We start from the raw sequence: 16,948 nt of genomic DNA on the forward strand, positions 1-16,948 counted from the left end.
GAAGAGGTAGACGACTGGTTTGGTGGGTCTCTTGGAGACAGCGATGTGGATGATTTCCTCCAATGGGGTTTCTGATTGTAAACGGAGTATGCAAAGGTGGTCAGTCAACAGGCAGAGTTGAAAGCTTGTAAGCTGAAATAGGGAGAGAGAGGGACCCTCACTTATGTCTGCCTGTATCAGAGTCCAGAAATTTCTCCTCTCTGATGTGGAGAAACACAAGCTTAAAACCACAAATGGGAAGGGGCTTGTCACACGACAGTCACCCAATGATTCACACAGGGTATCAGCGTTTCTTTTCTTGCTAAAAAGAACAGGTAGATCCTTTAAACTTCCTGGTCTTGGTTCTTGCTGGGTGAACAGCCATTTCGTCTCCACCTCACAAGCCTTGCAATGTAGGACACAGTGTTGCAAATTAGGTGGCCATCATAAGCTGCCAGCAAATTCATATTTTTTTTAATCTGTTCCTTTTAAATTTCTTCAAAAAAATATAAATTCAGATCTCCAGTCAGTGGATTAATGAACGTCACAATTTAACCTCCCCACCACACAAAATGAAATGTGACAACAGGAACATTTCATTATGAGGTCACAAATTAAAAAGAAACGGCACACACACACTCATCAGTCTCACTGCCATAGCCATACTCTGCTTTAATTTTTTTAAATCCGGGATTGGGCATGAGTACAATTGCTTTGACTGGGCTCAATCAGCTTGTGCTCCAGCATGTACCGTATTTCCTCGTGTACTGCTACAATACATTCCATTTCCAGTTTCTCTATATCAATAAACTCTACCCTGGATTCAAAGTTGTTCATAACTTTGTGAAGATCATCCAGTGCTTTTTGTACATGGTTTTTCCTGTGCTGCACCAGGCCAGCAGCTTGCTTTACAGAGCACTTTGCAAACCAATTGTCACCTGGTAAAACAGTGACTTCATTTGTGTGGATTAGCTGTCCTGGCATAAATGCAAGTGAGCCAAATGGCACTATAACATCATAAGACATGTTGTCAGGCAAAGTTTTAATCCTGCCTTGAAGTTCTTCATAGTATTTTGTACTTTAACACAGTGCTGGATTTTTTTCCTTGCAGCTTGAGACCACCAATCAATTTCGTTCTGCATCTCTTCCTGTTCCAGCTCATCCAGCCTGGCCCACAATTCCTCCTCAGTTAGGATACTTGATTTGCAGTCACCACTACCATCACCACCTTCCAAATCTGCCACAAAACCTTAGGGCTTAGGGTTTTCCTTTGGCTTATCAGCTTTCCTGTGTCTCCCTTCAGAATTTAAATCTTTAATTTCTAGGTCTTCATTCTGAACTTCCTCCCGAACATGGGTCAGTTTCCTGGGAACTAGGCGAGAGGGATTTTGTTTTATGGGAGGGGTCTCTCCTACATCCACATCACGTAGGGTTAGGGTTGCGAACCCTGGTTTGTTCCTGCAGATCCCTTTGAACACTGTGAGCAGCCTTGTTAGGTCACCTCTCTGTTCTGCTTTTAAATACAAGAGTACGGTGTCTAATTTCTCTCACATTTCAGTGTTAGCTAACCAGACAGTAGGGGGTTAGATTTGGGAATCCTCCAGGCCTCCCTCTAACTCGTCCTCACTGTTCCTTTTGCCCTCCTCTTTCCTGACTGCCTGACAGGCTTATTTGGCCCCTTCCCAGCTGTGATACTGTTTTAACATATTGATGTGGCACAGCCTTTGCTTTCTCCTACGACCTTGAGTGTCAATTACATAATTCACCTTGCTAATTCTCTTTACTACTCTGTATGGGCCACTGAACCAGGCTTTCACTGGTTCTCCCTGTATTGGTAATAGCACTAACACATGGTCTTGGGGCTGAAATGTTCTCGCCTTGGCATGTTTATCTGCCTGCCTTTTCATAGCTGTCTGGGAGGTTTTTAGGTGTTCCTGAGTCACTGCACAGGCTCTCGTGAGCTGTTCTCAGAACATGGAGATGTAGTCGAATGGGGATGATCCGTCCCTGTGTCCCCAAAACCTCTCCTTGATTAGTTTTAGAGGACCTCTCATCTCTTGTCCAGAAACTAATTTAAAGGGACTAAAGCCAGTGGACTCATTGGGTGAGTCTCTGGTAGCAAACAGAAGAAATCCCAGCCTTTTGTCCGAGTCATGGGGGTACTCATAGCAGTATGCCCTGATCATTGTCTTTACGGTCCGGTGGTACCACTTCAAAGCCCCTTGTGATTGTGGGTGGTAGGCTGAGGACTTTAGCTGGGTTTTGCCCAAATTACCCATGACCTTTTAAAAAATACTGAACATAAAGTTTGTGCCCTGATCCAACTGGATCTCAGCAGGCAGCCCATATCGGGTGAAGAATCGGGTTAGCCCCTCCACCACTATATTGGCAGAGATAGTTCTTAGAGGAATAGCCTCCGGAAATCGAGTAGCTACATCCACAATGGTGAGAAGATGCTTATAGCCCCCTTTTGTTTTCGGCAGGGTCCCACACAATCTACCAGCACTCTGTTGAACGGTTCCCCAAAAGCAGGTTATAGGAATTAGGCGTGCAGATTTTATTGCAGTTTGAGGCTTCCCCACAACCTGGACGTGTGGCAAGTCATACAGAACTCCACCACATCCTTGTGGTGTTTTGGACAGTGAAAATGCTGTCTGATGTGGGCTCGGGTTCTTTTGATACTGACATGTCCAGCCATTGGAATCTCATGAATTGTTCTCAGTATTTCCCTACGGTACCTCGGCAGCACCACTACCTGGTGAATCACTGTCCACTCTTCTCATCAGCACCTCAACCTTTAAATAGTAGCACTCTGGGACTCCGTCTGCTTCAGCTTCAGTTTGGGCAGTCTGTGCTAACATTTTTAACCCTGGGTCAACTTGCTGAGCCTCGACGAAGGAAGACCTGTTTAACCCCATCCTTTTGTTCCTCTAACTTCCCAAAGAAGGTTTCAGATAACCAGACAGTACGGTCATCTGTCTGCAGTGCCAGTTCAGCCTCCTCTGACGGAGCTTGTTTGGCCATGGACCAGGTAACCACACAGTCAGGAAAAATGCCAGAAATCTTTTCCTGTAACTGCTCTGTCTCCCTGACCTCTTTCGGTCTCTCTAAAACCACTGGGGAAGCTACCACCTTCTCCCCCGCCAGATCATTACCCAGGCGCAGGTCGACCCCGTCCACAGGTAAACTAGGGGCAATTTTCAGGGTTGCCGGTCCTGAAACAAGGTCGCACTCCAGGTGCACCCTGTATAAAGTAAAGGGCATATACTTTTCTCGGGGGAAAGCTTATGCCTTTGTATCCTAAGTATGACTATGGCTTACACGCCTCACTCGAGGGGTATGGGGTCATTTTTCCTCTGGACACAAAATTCTGGTAACTCTCAGGGATTTTGTTAAGTTTTCCCGCACTCTCAGTGGTAGGTTTACTGATTTTTACTGCCTGGTCTGCTGTGCTTTCCATCAGGGCCCCTTTTCCTGCACTGGTCTGGTGTACCTTGACTAAACCTATGGGTTTTCCCCATAACTTCCAGCAGTCAGCTCGAAGGTGACCTGCCTTGTTACAATGGAAACATACAGGCTTTTGGGCATCACCCCTGTTCTCAGCACCTTTCTATTAGGCCTGAGGAGTGCCCACTGTGTTTCCAGCTCTCCATTCTCACCCATGGCTGTTCATCCTCCTATCACCCTCCCACTTTCTATCCTTTTCAGATTTTTGGAGGTGACTAAGGTGACTTGGGGCAAGGGCTTGTGAATAAGTGTATAATCAGCCAGGATTGCTGCCTGCCTGGCTCTTGGAATCTTTTGTTCCTCCACATGGTTTTTTTATGGAAAGGGGAAGCAAGTTTTTGAAATCCTCGAGGAGGATCACCTCTCTAAGGTTTTCATAGGTGGACTCTATCTTAAGTGCCCGTATCCACTGGTCAAAAGCAAGTGCTTAACTCTTAGAAACTCGAGGTAAGTTTGTTCAGGGTGCTTTCGGAGGGTTCAGAATTTTTGGCGGTACGCCTCCTGTACTAGCTCAAATGCTCCCAGGATAGCATTTTTAGTCATCTCATAATCTGATGAACTCTCATCAGACAACACTGAATAAACCTCATGCGCTTTTCCTATTTGTTTGCTTTGCAATAACAGTGTCCAGCTCTCTGCCGGCCACTTCAACTGTTTTGCAAGCTTTTCAAAAGAGACAAAAAATGCTTCCACATCCCCGTCATTGAACTTTGGAATGAATTGGGAGAAGTTTAAGAGCTCAGCAGCCGGTCCTGAGCTAGGGGTAGGTTTCCTCACTAACGGCACCTTCACTGGGTACATTGGGTCTTCCCCTATTCAGTTCAAGCTGCCTTAACTCCCTTTGGAAAGCTCTTCCTTTTTCCCTTTCCCAGAATTCTTTCCTCTTTCTCTCTCTGGAAAGCTTTCTCTTTTCCTCTTTCCTGAAATTCTCTCTGCTGTGTCTCCTTTGTTCTAGTTGTATCTTAGCTAATGTTACTTCGTCTGTTTCAGTTTCTATGCCTGTCTCCGGTTCTTCTGTGTCAATTTTAAAAAGGTTGGCCACAAGTTTTAGGATTTCAGGCTTCCTAGCTTTTGGATGGATAGTAATCTCTAACTGTCCAGCTACATTCGTCACTCTTCAACAGGTAGGGCTTCTAACCTGGCCCAAGTTACTTCACTCTGGTCTAGGAAGGTACTGGCCTCAAATGTGGACATTTTAATACTCCAGCAGTGAAAACCATAAGAAAACCGGAACTGACGTTTTAAAATTATTGCTAGGGATCAATTTGGTTTCCCGCTTCCAATTTCCCATTTGTCTTTGGATTTGATCCCAGATGTGAGCCCCCAAATTTCTGTTACTGTCAGGTGAGGAAGGGTCAAAGGGCTTCCCTTTTTTCCCTCTCCCTGTTTGACCAAAACAGGTTTAATTTTTTTTAAAGTGGATGTACTGGCCAATACAGTAGGTGTTTGATTACTTACTTGCTATGATCACAAGAAGAACCAATCGGACAGGTTTTCTTGAGTTTAACAAAGGTTAACATTATTGTACCTAAACCGGACTAATAAAAATAATAAACTAAGTGCCAACTTTCACTCACATACACACACTGGAGGTTTACACACACACAAATAGGTTACACAGTGGGGAAGGGTATTTTGGTTGAGTTCGAGTCCATAGAAAAAAGGGGTATACCGTCTGTGGTGTTTGGTGATTCGGCTGAATTCGGTGCTACTGAGGCTTTTAGTTTGAAGAGGTAGACGACTGGTTCGGTGGGTCTCTTGGAGACAGCGATGTAGATGATTTCCTCCCAACAGGATTTCTGATTGTAGCCGGAGTATGCAAAGGTGGTCAGTCAACAGGCAGAGCTGAAAGCTTGTAAGCTGAAATGGAGAGAGAGGGACTCCCACTTGGGTCTGCATGTATCAGAGTCCAGAATCATCATCTCTCTGTTGCAGAAAAACACAAGTTTAGAACCACAGATGGGGAGGGGCTTGTCACTTGACAGTAAAGACCTGCTACCCAACCTGAACCTGACGGGACCCGACGACATGTGTTGGGTTCAGGTCGGGTCGGGTTGCACTTCCAGGTCCAGCATTCGGGCTCAGGTCGGACACGCTCTATCGCAGGTAAGTGGCTCCACTGTTAATGTAATAATTTGCCTAGAAAGGTGGGGGTTTTTTACCGTTATTGTAAGCTTGTGCAGATCAGCAACAAAGGGAAAAACGGAAATTAATTGATGGTCGGGTCGGGTTAGGCGCAGGAAAAAATGGAAGGAACCGGGCCAGGTCGGGCTCGGATCGGATGTGGTTCTATCGGGCTCGGGTCCGGTTTTTTTTTGCAGATCCGAGCAGGCCTTTACATGACAGTCACCCAGTGATTCAAACATGGAAGCAGTGTTTCTTTTCTAGCTAAAAAGAACAGGTTGTTCCCTTAAACTTCCTGGTCTTGGTTCCTAATGGGGTGAGCAGCCATTTCATCTCTGCCTTACAAGCCTTGTAACATAGGCTACAGTGTTACAAATTAGGGGGCCATCTTAAGCGGCCAGCAAATTCATCCTTTTTTTATCTGTTCCTTTTAAATTTCTTCAAAAAAAAATATTCAGATCTCCAGTCAGTGGATTAACGAAAATTATTGTTCAGCAAAGCAAGTTGGCGTGATACCTTCCTTAAATATGGAGACCAAAACTGTGCACAGTACAGCACAGTAAAGCCCCGTGCAATTGTAGCAAGACTTGTTTATTCTTGTAGTCCAATCCCCTTGCAATAAAGGCCAAGTTGCCATTTGCCTTCCAAATTGGTTGCTGTACCTGCATGCTAACTTTCTGTGTTTCTTGTATGAATACACCCATGAACATCAACATTTAGGAGTTTCATGCCTTTTAAAAATATTCTGTTTTTCTATTCTTACTACTAAAGTGATTAACCTCACATTTCCCCACATTATATTCAATCTGCCACTTTATTGCCCACTCACTCAATCTCTTTGCATCTGCTTTCTGTCCTCCTCAAAGCTTACATTCCCACCTAGCTTTGTAACGCCAGAAAACATAGCTACTTAACTCTCAGTCCCTTCATCTAAGTTATTAATATAGATTGTAAATAGCTGAGCCCCAGTACTGATCCTTGCAGCACTCCACGAGTTACAGCCTGCCAACTTGAAATTGCCCCGTTTATCCTTACTCTCTGCTTCCTGTCCGTTAACCAATCCTCCACCCATGCTAATATATTACCCCTAACTCCATGAGCCTCTATCTTGCATATTAACCTTTTGTGTGGCACCTTATCGAACGCCTTTTGAAAATCCAGGTATACTATATTTACCCTTTTATTTATACTACTAGTTACATCCTCAAAAAACTCTAATAAATTTGTCAAACATAATTTCCTTTCGTAAAACCATGTTGACTCTGTCTGATCATTACCATTATTTTCTAAGTGCATTGTTAAGACTACCTTAGTAATTTTTTCCAGCATTTTTCTGACAACCGATGTCAGGCTAACTGACATTTGCTAACTTCCAATCTGCTGGGACCATTCTAGAATCTAGGGAATTTTGAAAAATCATAACCAGTGCATCCACAATCTCTCCTGCTGCCTCTTTTAGAACCTTAGGATCTAGGCCATTAGGCCCTGGATATTTGCCAGGTTTTAGTCCCTTAAGTTTATCCAATACCTTTTCTCTGCTGATATTAATTACTTTAAGTTCCTCACTTATTAGCCTCTTGGTTACCCTCTATTTCTGGTATGTAATTTGTGTCTTCTACTGTGAAGACAGACACAAAATATTTGTTCAAAGTCTCTGCCATTTCTTCATCCCCTGTGCTAATTTCTCGTGTCTGTTTCTAGGGTACCAATGTTTACTTTTGCTCTTTTAATCTAATACTACCCTTAACTTCCCTAGTAAGCCACAGATGGATCTTTCTCACTGATTTTTTGTTTTTTAATGGAACTTATTTTTGTTGAACTTTTAATGGAATGTATTTTTGTTGAACACGTGCTAGCCACGCACACTGCTGGGTCCCCTTTCAAGTGTGCAGCCAGTTGGCAGCAAGTTCTGCACTGGGCTGCATGCTGCAATCATTGAAATGAGGAGCCAGCACAAAGTTTGCATGCTGCCTGCCTTGTTGGGACTAGGCGTGGGGTGGTTGCACAAATGGGCTTGATGCAGTTTTTCCTTGCGTGTCTTAATATGGGGATTGTTTGGACTGTTTATGTGCATCTCATTCAATAGATTCCATGCAAAGGCATTCAAAATAGCAATAGCAAGTCTGCTCTTCAAATGTTTGTGACAAAATGTGTGATTTGTGTGAAACTATTGTCATTGGATCCTACAAATTGTATTTCTCTCTTTCAGGTATTTGCTCATGAGGGAATGCTGGCACGCAGTGTCTTCTCAGAGACCAACATTCAAACAACTGGTGGCAGAGCTTGACAAGGTGTTGACTTCAATATCAGATGAGGTTAGTGCACCTACATACTATGTGCTGTGCTTTCAAGTTTTCTCCCCTGGACAGTTTTCTTCCTCTGTGCATCCTTACTGTACTGAAGTCAAAATACCTTGTACAGAGTGACTTCGAGTCTGTATACAGTTGAACTGTATAAAACACTAGTTAGGCAACAGCTGGAGTACTGAGTACAGTTCTGTTCATCACACTATAGGAAAGATATGATTGCACTAGAGAAGGTACAGAGGAGATTTACAAGGATGCTGCCTGGACTGGAGAATTTTAGTTATGAGGAAAAATTGGATAGGCTTGTTTGGAACAGGGGAGGCTGAGGAGAGACCTAATTAAAAGTGTAAATGTTTTAAATGTTTTCACCCAGAGGGTGGTGAGGATCTGGAACTCACTGCCTGAAAGGGCAGAAACCCTCATAACATGTAAAATGTACTTGGATATGCCGTAAGCCACAAGGCTATGGACCAATAGCTGAAAGTGGGATTAAGTTGGATGGCTACTTGTTGGCCGGCGCAGACACGATGGGCCGAATGACCTCCTTCCATGCTGTAAAGTTCTATGATTCTGTGATTCTAAGTCACACAGCAGCCTGACTTGGAAAGAGATTGTCGTTCCTTCATCACTGGCTCAGATTCCTTGAACCTCCTACCTAACAGCACTGTGGATGGACCTGCAGACTGCGGCGGTTCAAGAATATAGCTCACCAGTTCTCAAGGGCAATTAGACATGGGCAAAAATGCCAACCCTGCCAGCAATTTTAACATCCCATGAACGAATAGAAGAAAGGCTAGGACACTAGTCCGTTCTTTCCAAAAACAATCTCAGCAATGCACCCCAATATTTCCATCAGTCTGTTAATCATAGAGTCATAGAGAGAAACAGCACTGAAACAGGCCCTTCGGCTCAACGAGTCCGCACCGACCATCAACCACCCATTTATACTAATCCTACATTAATCCCATTTTTTTCCTCTCACATCCCCACCTTCCCTCAATTCTCCTATCATCTACCTACACCAGGGGCAATTTTTACAATGGCCAATTTACCTATCAACTCGCAAGTCTTTGGCATGTGGGAGGAAACCGGAGCACCCGGAGGAAACCCACGCGGTCACAGGGAGAACTTGCAAACTCCGCAAAGGCAGTACCCAAAAACGAACCCGGGTCGCTGGAGCTGTGAGGCTGCGGTGCTAGCCACTGCGGTGCTGTGCCGCCCACACTGTGTGTGTTCTTCCTCCTGGTATCGCCAGGCATTTAAAACCCAAGCTTGGCATTACCCAATCTCTTTTTCCTGATTTTATGTTGCCTTACAAACCATATAAATTGTAGCATAGAAGACAATTTGAAGCAAAGAAGTGTTTCTCATTTTTTTTATAACAAGGTGTAAAATGCTCATTTTGTGGAATGCAAACATTCCTTTGTCAAGTACATAATGGATAAATTGCTTCACCAATGTACCTGACTCCCAATCTCAGAAGAGCACTTCTACTGCACCAGTATAAATATCTCCATTTACTACACCACCTGTCTTCACAGCTTCTAAAGTGAGATTTCTAAAGTGAAATCTAAATTTTTGCTTAATTATGGTAGCTTTGTGTTGAGAATCAGTGCCTATTTGGAACTGGACTGAACCTGGCCAAACTCATTTCATTATGACATTAAACAGAGGAGACGTTCATTCTATCCAAATGCACTGGATAGGAACCCAAGCCTGAGATGTAAAAAGACAATGTAATAACCAACTGTACAGCCCAGTTCCCCTATTTTGGAGATGCTTTCATTCCAGCTAGGTTATGTAAAAGTCCAATGATAACTTTGTTCTTAATGTATACTGTATTTTGTAAATGATTGTGATGTCTGACAGATGAAGTAAGTGTGTTTGAATTTTCTCCCTCAACAGTATTTGGACCTCTCCACTCCTTTTGAGCAGTATTCTCCCTTATGTGAAGACAGCAACAGTACATGCTCGTCTAATGACTCTGTCTTTGCCCATGAGCCTTTGTCTGATGACCCTTGCTTACTCAACTACCATGACTGTAACACTCGAAACAGGACTTGAGAGAAATGTAATTCTGGAACTGTTGGCTCAATATTGTTAATTTCCCCTGTAATTTACCATGGCAGTACTTTGCAGGTGGTTCAAAACTGGATAGAGACTGAATTTCCTTAAGATCTCCTTCTTCCTGAAAGATATGAAATATCTTTTTTCAGAGGAAAATCCTTTCCCAGCATGGCTGTGTAAAACCATTAAGATCTTCATTGATTCTGACATAAAAATTCTTGCCACTTGAGATTGATAATTTTGACAATGAAAGCCATATTTGAATGGAGAAAAGCTCAGTGTATTCAGGCATGGGGCAGCAGCAGAACTCCCTACTTACGGAGCTCTGTGCTTTACCCTTTATGGTGATCATAATGATTTTCAACTTTCCTGCAAGACACTAACAAAGAACCTGCAGTATCACAGTGGGATGACTTATGGCAGTCAAGGAACATAAACTTAGCTACAGCAGAGACCAGTAGAGAATTTAGCTGGAATAGAAATTCGCCTAGACTAGAAGAAGAAACTGAAAAGCAATTAATATCAAGGGGTGTCCACTTGTGAAGAATCAACCAGTGAAAAAAGTACATTTTACTTCATGATTCAACCTTTATTGTGATTCATCACAAACTTCAATGATTGGAACAGATCAAGTGAAAGTGTGTTAGCATGAAATTCCTGGACTAACCTTTCCAGTAAAAGGATCAACTCTATCTTCTTCAACAACATGATGAATTCCCAATGAGATTGCATCACTCAGCAATCCAGATTTTTTTTTAAAAAGAGTTCAATTTTGCTCCCACTTACTGCTACAGAAGGAGTACAAAACTTTTGAGATAACAATTTCACCTGGTCCTGATGGCATGTTCCTGTCGACTTGCCTTAGACGGCCTTGAAATGATGATCCTACTATAACCAAATCACAGTGATGAATCAGTTCTGGAGTATTTGGAATCCTAAGGATGTAATAGTTTGATATCCCATTTTAAAGAGAAAATATCCCTGTATCTACACAGGCAAATAGCTATCAAAATAAATGTGATATAATTCTAATTTCTGCCATCTTTACAGAGCTGGTACCACATCTGGGCTGGCTCTTTTCCTGGAACTGCCTGCTCTGAAGACCCAGTGACTGAGCTCACCACAAATGTCCATGGGAAGATTTATGCGTCTAGTTCAAGTTTAACTTTTTTATAAGCAGATTGATTTAAACAATATTAGAATTGAAGCTCCAGACACAATTGGCGACATAATAACATAGTCATTTATCCCACTGATTCGCTGAATTCACCTTTGCCTTTAAACACAGTGACTAGTCTCACAAGAGGTATTACCATAGCAACTCTCTATAGAAAATTAAATTAATTTTTCTGTGTGAATAAAACAGTCTGGGAACAAGAACAGCTGGTCCAGCTGTTTGCAACACCACTTATCCAGATAATCATCAGTTTACTGTTTTAAACCTTGCAGAAAACTGTAAAATAGAAAAATATTTGTATCTGAAATTTTTGTTTAAGGAGCATGTCCAAACTTATTGGCAGTCATACTTCCTTTTCTGGTTATTAGTTTCAATATTTTTGTGGTCTAGAATTATTTACAGTAGCTATTGGAGACATCTGTAGAAAAGAACATTCGGATGTTATGTTTTTTTCTTGAGAGTAAGACTCCTTTTTTTGTTATTTGCCCATTCCCTGGTTTCTTATACCATACACAAACGGTTGCTGAGCGAACAGAGAATAACCAACTCCCAGGGCATGAAAATATGAGCAGCTTTCATTCCAATTTTACCTATCTCCTACTGTGGGAACTTTGCTCCACACACTGAGACAGCTCAGATTGGCAATGTGGAGGAAAGGGGCAGGGGAAGAGAAATTGCAGTAATGAATCCATATCCCACTGGTCCAGGGTCCAGAGGGTGGGAGAATTGCTCCAACATGCTTCAGCTGAAAAGTTTAACTTCCTTAGCATTCTCAGAGGCAGTGGGATGCAGGAATGTTGATAGCTGGTTTGTATCAGGGACACTGTCTCTTCAGGGAGCATCACCATTACTGTAATCATGCTGCCAGTGGCTGTTCTCAAGATAGAGACCATGAAAAAAAAACAGTGCTTTGTTTAGGATCCGAAGCTGCTGCTGTAAGTTCATGTATTATTTTAATGTCAGTCATTGATGTACCAAAACTCAGTGACTGATAAGAAGTTAGCTCTGCTGCAGTATTTGTAAATAGGGTGCCTTCCAACCAGACTTTAGCATTATGAGTATAAATATGACCTCGGGACCCTTGAACATGTGACCAACAGTCACCACAGAATGCCTGAATTGTCCTGTCCTTCTATCAATCACATTTCCTGTAAATAAGATTGAATTGAATGTAGCTGTACAGAATGTCTTATATTGGCATGTTTATTGCAAACAAATTGTTGCCTTTTTTTAAATTATTTTTCATAAACTGGTACTACAATGAAGGTGCCTTTCTTCAACAATACAATTGAAGAGTTCTGGGATATACTGTTGGCAGGGCAGGGATTTACAGTAATTGTGCATTTTATTGTGCACAATTTACCCACAGGAATAAGAGGCTGAAGCACAAGACTGAAAGCTTCTCCCCTCTTTCCATTATGTTGCTGAAGGTTCCTCATGGATGACTGATGTCTTCAGCATCAACAACACTTTGTAAAAATGAATGCTGGTTCTTTCCTGCTCTTTCCCCTTCGTTTTGTTATTCCTCTTGGAGCTGCCTGCTGCCTCAAAACCTGCTGTGGACTGATACAGCAGTTCGATTGAAATAGTAAGAAGGTGGAACTGTATTTAAAGTCAGGATTGGGATAAAACAGAATCAGGAAGGTGAGACAGCATTCCTGTATATGGTCTCCCTTGAGCAGGCAGAACTGCAATCCTCATATAGGAAGCAGGACTGCCTGCTTGCATCTTCCACCCCCTAAGGTAGTGGGGTTGTGTGTCATCTTAGTGTCGGCAGGATGCTGACTGAGAATTGAACTAAAAGGTGTAATGTTTATCTAGAGTTAATCTAGTTATTACTGTGTGATTACACCCTGACATTCATATTAACATTTACCAATAAAGGACCATTGCTAACACTGGTGGCACAAAGATTGGTTGCATACATTACCCCATCATTTATAGAAACCAATTCATTTAAATTACCTCTCCACAACCCAAAAACTTTCATTTTTTTCCTTACTAATTTTATCCTCTCCCCTCATTCACTCTCTGAACAAGAACATAAGAAATAGGAGCAGGAGTAGGCCATACAGCCCCTTGAGCCTGCTCTGCCATTCAATAAGTTCATGGCTGATCTTTTACATCAACTCCACTTTCCTATCCTATCCCCAAGGCCAAACTTGCTGAGCCATGCAAACTAGGGATTGAACCTGATCTATATCTCTGTTACTGACTAGATAGATTCACTGAGCCTTTTTTCAGTCTTCTCAATAGGAAATTCATGGTTTTGTTGTCCTAAATTGGGATTTTTTTCTTCTCTAAGAACAGTACAGTGTAAAGGCAAAACCCAGAGAGGAGATGATCATTGAGATATTGAATAGTATTGATTTACAAGCTGTGAGGTACTTTCTTTCATACCTCCTCAAATATTGGTTTTTTTTCTAGTTTGAAGCTTAAACAGAATTGATGGACAACCTCCATGAAAACCACTTTGTAAGACAACAGGAAGGATTTTCACATCAGCCTAATGTAGAAATTCCAGTGACATTAATCTAGAAACTTAGGGGCCTTCATATTAGACAATTCATCAGGTTTCCTAGCACATCCAGTCGGTAGTGCTACTATTTGGGATTGAGTTCATCATACTACTGTGCCCTGGTCTTACCAAGGCTGTGCCAGCCAATTACTGTACACTGGTCTTACCAAGGTTGGTACCAGCCAATTACTGAGTCATATGGTTAAATACTTATGTTGTAAAAATACCAACAACATTTTGGAAATCATCACAAGGTGTACTGGGAGGAAAGAATCAGCAGTTTAAGAAATAATTTCATTAATGAACCTATATTTTTGTACTACCTTTAATGGCTGATTATTACATTGAAATAACAATCCATATATTAATTTTATCAGTAATATTTTTAAAATATTAATCAAATATATTGTAAGTCATTTGTATGCAAGAATACTCTACAATTTCTTTTGTGAGTGTCCGTACATTTTTAAAATCACAGCAGGGTTTATACTGCTTCTCTGGGTGGTCTTATTTGTAATTTTTCTACCATAGAACTGGCAGAAGACTCACTAGCCTCAAAATTGTGAACTCTAATATCAAACATATTGTGAATGTATGGAACACCTAATGTATGTGATATCCATATACAACAACCTATTTCCTGACAGTGCACATATCACATAATCCCATGTCACTGATACATGCAAGCACAATGCCCTCGTCTCTCACATTTACTGAAATAGAGTCACAGAGTCATTTATGGCACAGAAGGAGGTCATGCGGTCGATCGGGTCTGTGCCGGCTGTCCATGAAACTATGCAGTCAGTCCCACTCTCTGGCTCGATTCCTGCAGCCCTGCAAGTCTATTTCTCTCAGGTGGTCATTCAACTTCCTCTTGTGGGCAGTGAGTTCCAGGTCATTACATACTCAACATTAATGCTCTGTCTCATGCACATCCATGGTGACATCCTCTCCTATACAGTACTGTTCCCTTGTCAGACATACATACCCTTGTACTCACATGCACACAAACAAACAACACAATCTCCTTGCCGTAAGTGTGCATACCATTATGCACCATATCGGTGACAATATCATTCCCTTGTCACACCAGTTACAACAGCTATTTCCAAACTGTGCAGAGTTCAGTCTGAGTCCCATGGTACCTATCACTTAAATCTCCCTGCTACTATTGCCAGAATCAGTCCTTGAGACAGCCAGTTCACGAGCTGGAATACTGTATATCAGTAGGATATTCCACTGGGGCAGTGTGAAGAAGACCAATTGCCCAGCTATAGTATGATGAAGAAACCCGGAAATGGGAATTTCTCCCAACTGGAACATTTTAGCCCATTTTAGGTGAGTTAATTCATTGATAGAAATGTTCCAAAAAATGAGTAACTTTTCAATCAACTTGTAAAATTAAAATGTGTTTTTGCAATTCAGAGAATTACATTTAATTTATTGATTTTTATGAAAGAAACTATATATTCTAGTTGAAATGTTTGAAGGCCTCATCTTCCCTGACATTGTATTTGAAGATGTTTGAAGACCTGCTCCACAGCAGCAACCTGTCACTTGCTGTATTTTCAGAGTTACATAGATAATTGAAATCAATTAGAGCCAATTAAGTAATTCCTGCCTTTTTCAACATTGATTTAATCTGGAACAATTTCCTTGTTTAACTTGTTTTATGTAAAAGGTCATTGAGCCAGACTGACCTAGTGAACCCTGTCTGTGTACCTCATGTATTCAACAATAAACTGTCCAGTTTTAGGGCCAAATAAAGACATTTAAGGTGAAATCAGCTTTGTGATGTTTATATAACTCTATAACTCTATCTCTTCCTGTGCAGTAACACTCCCAGTTTAGCAGAAAGAAAAGCTACTGTAAAGCAACAACAACTGCTTGCATTTATATAGTACCTTTTAAGTAAAAACATCCCAAGACACTTCACAGAGACATAGGAATTAAATGGATGCCAAGCAAAGAAAGGTGCTATTAAGAGGGATGAATAACTGCTTGATGGGTTTTCAGCTGAGTCTCAAAGGTAGAGTAGTAAAGCAATTTAGGGAGGGAATTTGAGAATGTGGTACTGGAAGCATGGCTGCCATTCGGCATAAAGATACCCAGGCTCCAATCACAGAGAATGATGTTGGTTATGGCGATTTCAGTATTCTTGGATGGGCAGAAACTTGACTGGAGGAACTGAAACAAAGGCTAGTACGAAACACTGGCACAAATCTAGGAGGCAACAAAAGGAATTTAGAGAAGTCAGAGAGGTTAGGTTTGGCTCCGTAAGTTATAAAGGCAAGTTATAAATTGAAGTTAGGTTTTTTGAAGAAGGGAGGCTGAAGGGAATTTGAAAGGGAAGAAAGCAGTAGCTGAGGGGAAGGAACCATTTCAATGTCAGCTACTATGGAGGCCAGGAGGGAATGGTGGGTGGTGAAGTGATTTAGTGGGAATGAGGTTGAGCATGTAGGAGCTGGGTCTCCAGGATGCAGCAAGCTTGGAAAGGGTGTGCGGAAGGTGGGAGAGAAACTAGAGAGGGGGAGGGCTCATGCTATTGTAGGATGAGGGCTGAGCAATGTTTGCTATGGTGGGCAAGGGGAAAGCAGGGAAGCAGCAAAGATAGCTGAACTGATGGTCTTTCATCTTGGTGACGAAGAAATCAATGAGCTCATCCCACTTCTTGATTAAGGTAAGAGTGGGGTAGGCAGGCAGAGGGGTTTAAGGAGGCAATTAGTAATGGAGTAAAGGAACATGGAGTTATCTTTGCACTCTAGGATGGGCAGGTGGGCAGTTAAAATTGCTGAGGTTACTTACCCGCTCTGGTGATTGCTGGGAGCCGATAGTTCCCAATTTTAATCTACGCATGTGAGCAAGTGGCAAAAACTCTGACCCGAAGCTGGTGGCATCTTTTTACATATTGCATATTGGGCTTTGATGATGTAATCGGGACCCGACTGCAATTTTATCTAGGCGTCAGAGTGGGAACGGCACTGTTTCCCATCAGTTTTAGACTGGGAGGAAGAAGAGCTGTCCCGAAGAGGCCCAAAAAGATACGTTTTTAAAACTTTTTTTGCTGTCCCTATGGGGCCCACAACGGCACCTCACGAGGACCTCACATACACAGACCTACTCCTGCTTTCCTAATTGTGAGACCCTAGTGGGATGTTCTAAGTAGCTGATCTGCAACTGGCCTCTGAGGAGCACAATTTTCTGCCATTTCCTCCCAACTTTCCGACCTCATCTTTGGAGCAGAAGTTGAATTTCTACCTACCCAAGTGC

At 42.1% G+C, this 16,948-nt stretch overlaps 1 protein-coding gene across 6 annotated transcripts in view; it reads left to right on the top strand.

The window, feature by feature from the left end:
* LOC137375824 (fibroblast growth factor receptor 4-like) overlaps positions 1–15,461 on the top strand; it is a 94,448-nt gene extending 78,987 nt beyond the window's left edge. For all 6 annotated transcript variants that reach the window (XM_068043329.1, XM_068043325.1, XM_068043327.1 and 3 more), the window contains 2 exons: positions 7,820–7,925; positions 9,822–15,461. In XM_068043329.1, the coding sequence (XP_067899430.1) occupies positions 7,820–7,925; positions 9,822–9,980 (265 nt within the window). In that variant the 3' untranslated portion in view covers positions 9,981–15,461. The remainder of the gene's footprint in view (positions 1–7,819; positions 7,926–9,821) is intronic.
* The last annotated feature ends 1,487 nt before the right edge of the window (positions 15,462–16,948 follow it).

The sequence above is a fragment of the Heterodontus francisci genome, chromosome 12 (genome assembly GCF_036365525.1).
Source record: "Heterodontus francisci isolate sHetFra1 chromosome 12, sHetFra1.hap1, whole genome shotgun sequence".
Taxonomy (NCBI): domain Eukaryota; kingdom Metazoa; phylum Chordata; class Chondrichthyes; order Heterodontiformes; family Heterodontidae; genus Heterodontus; species Heterodontus francisci.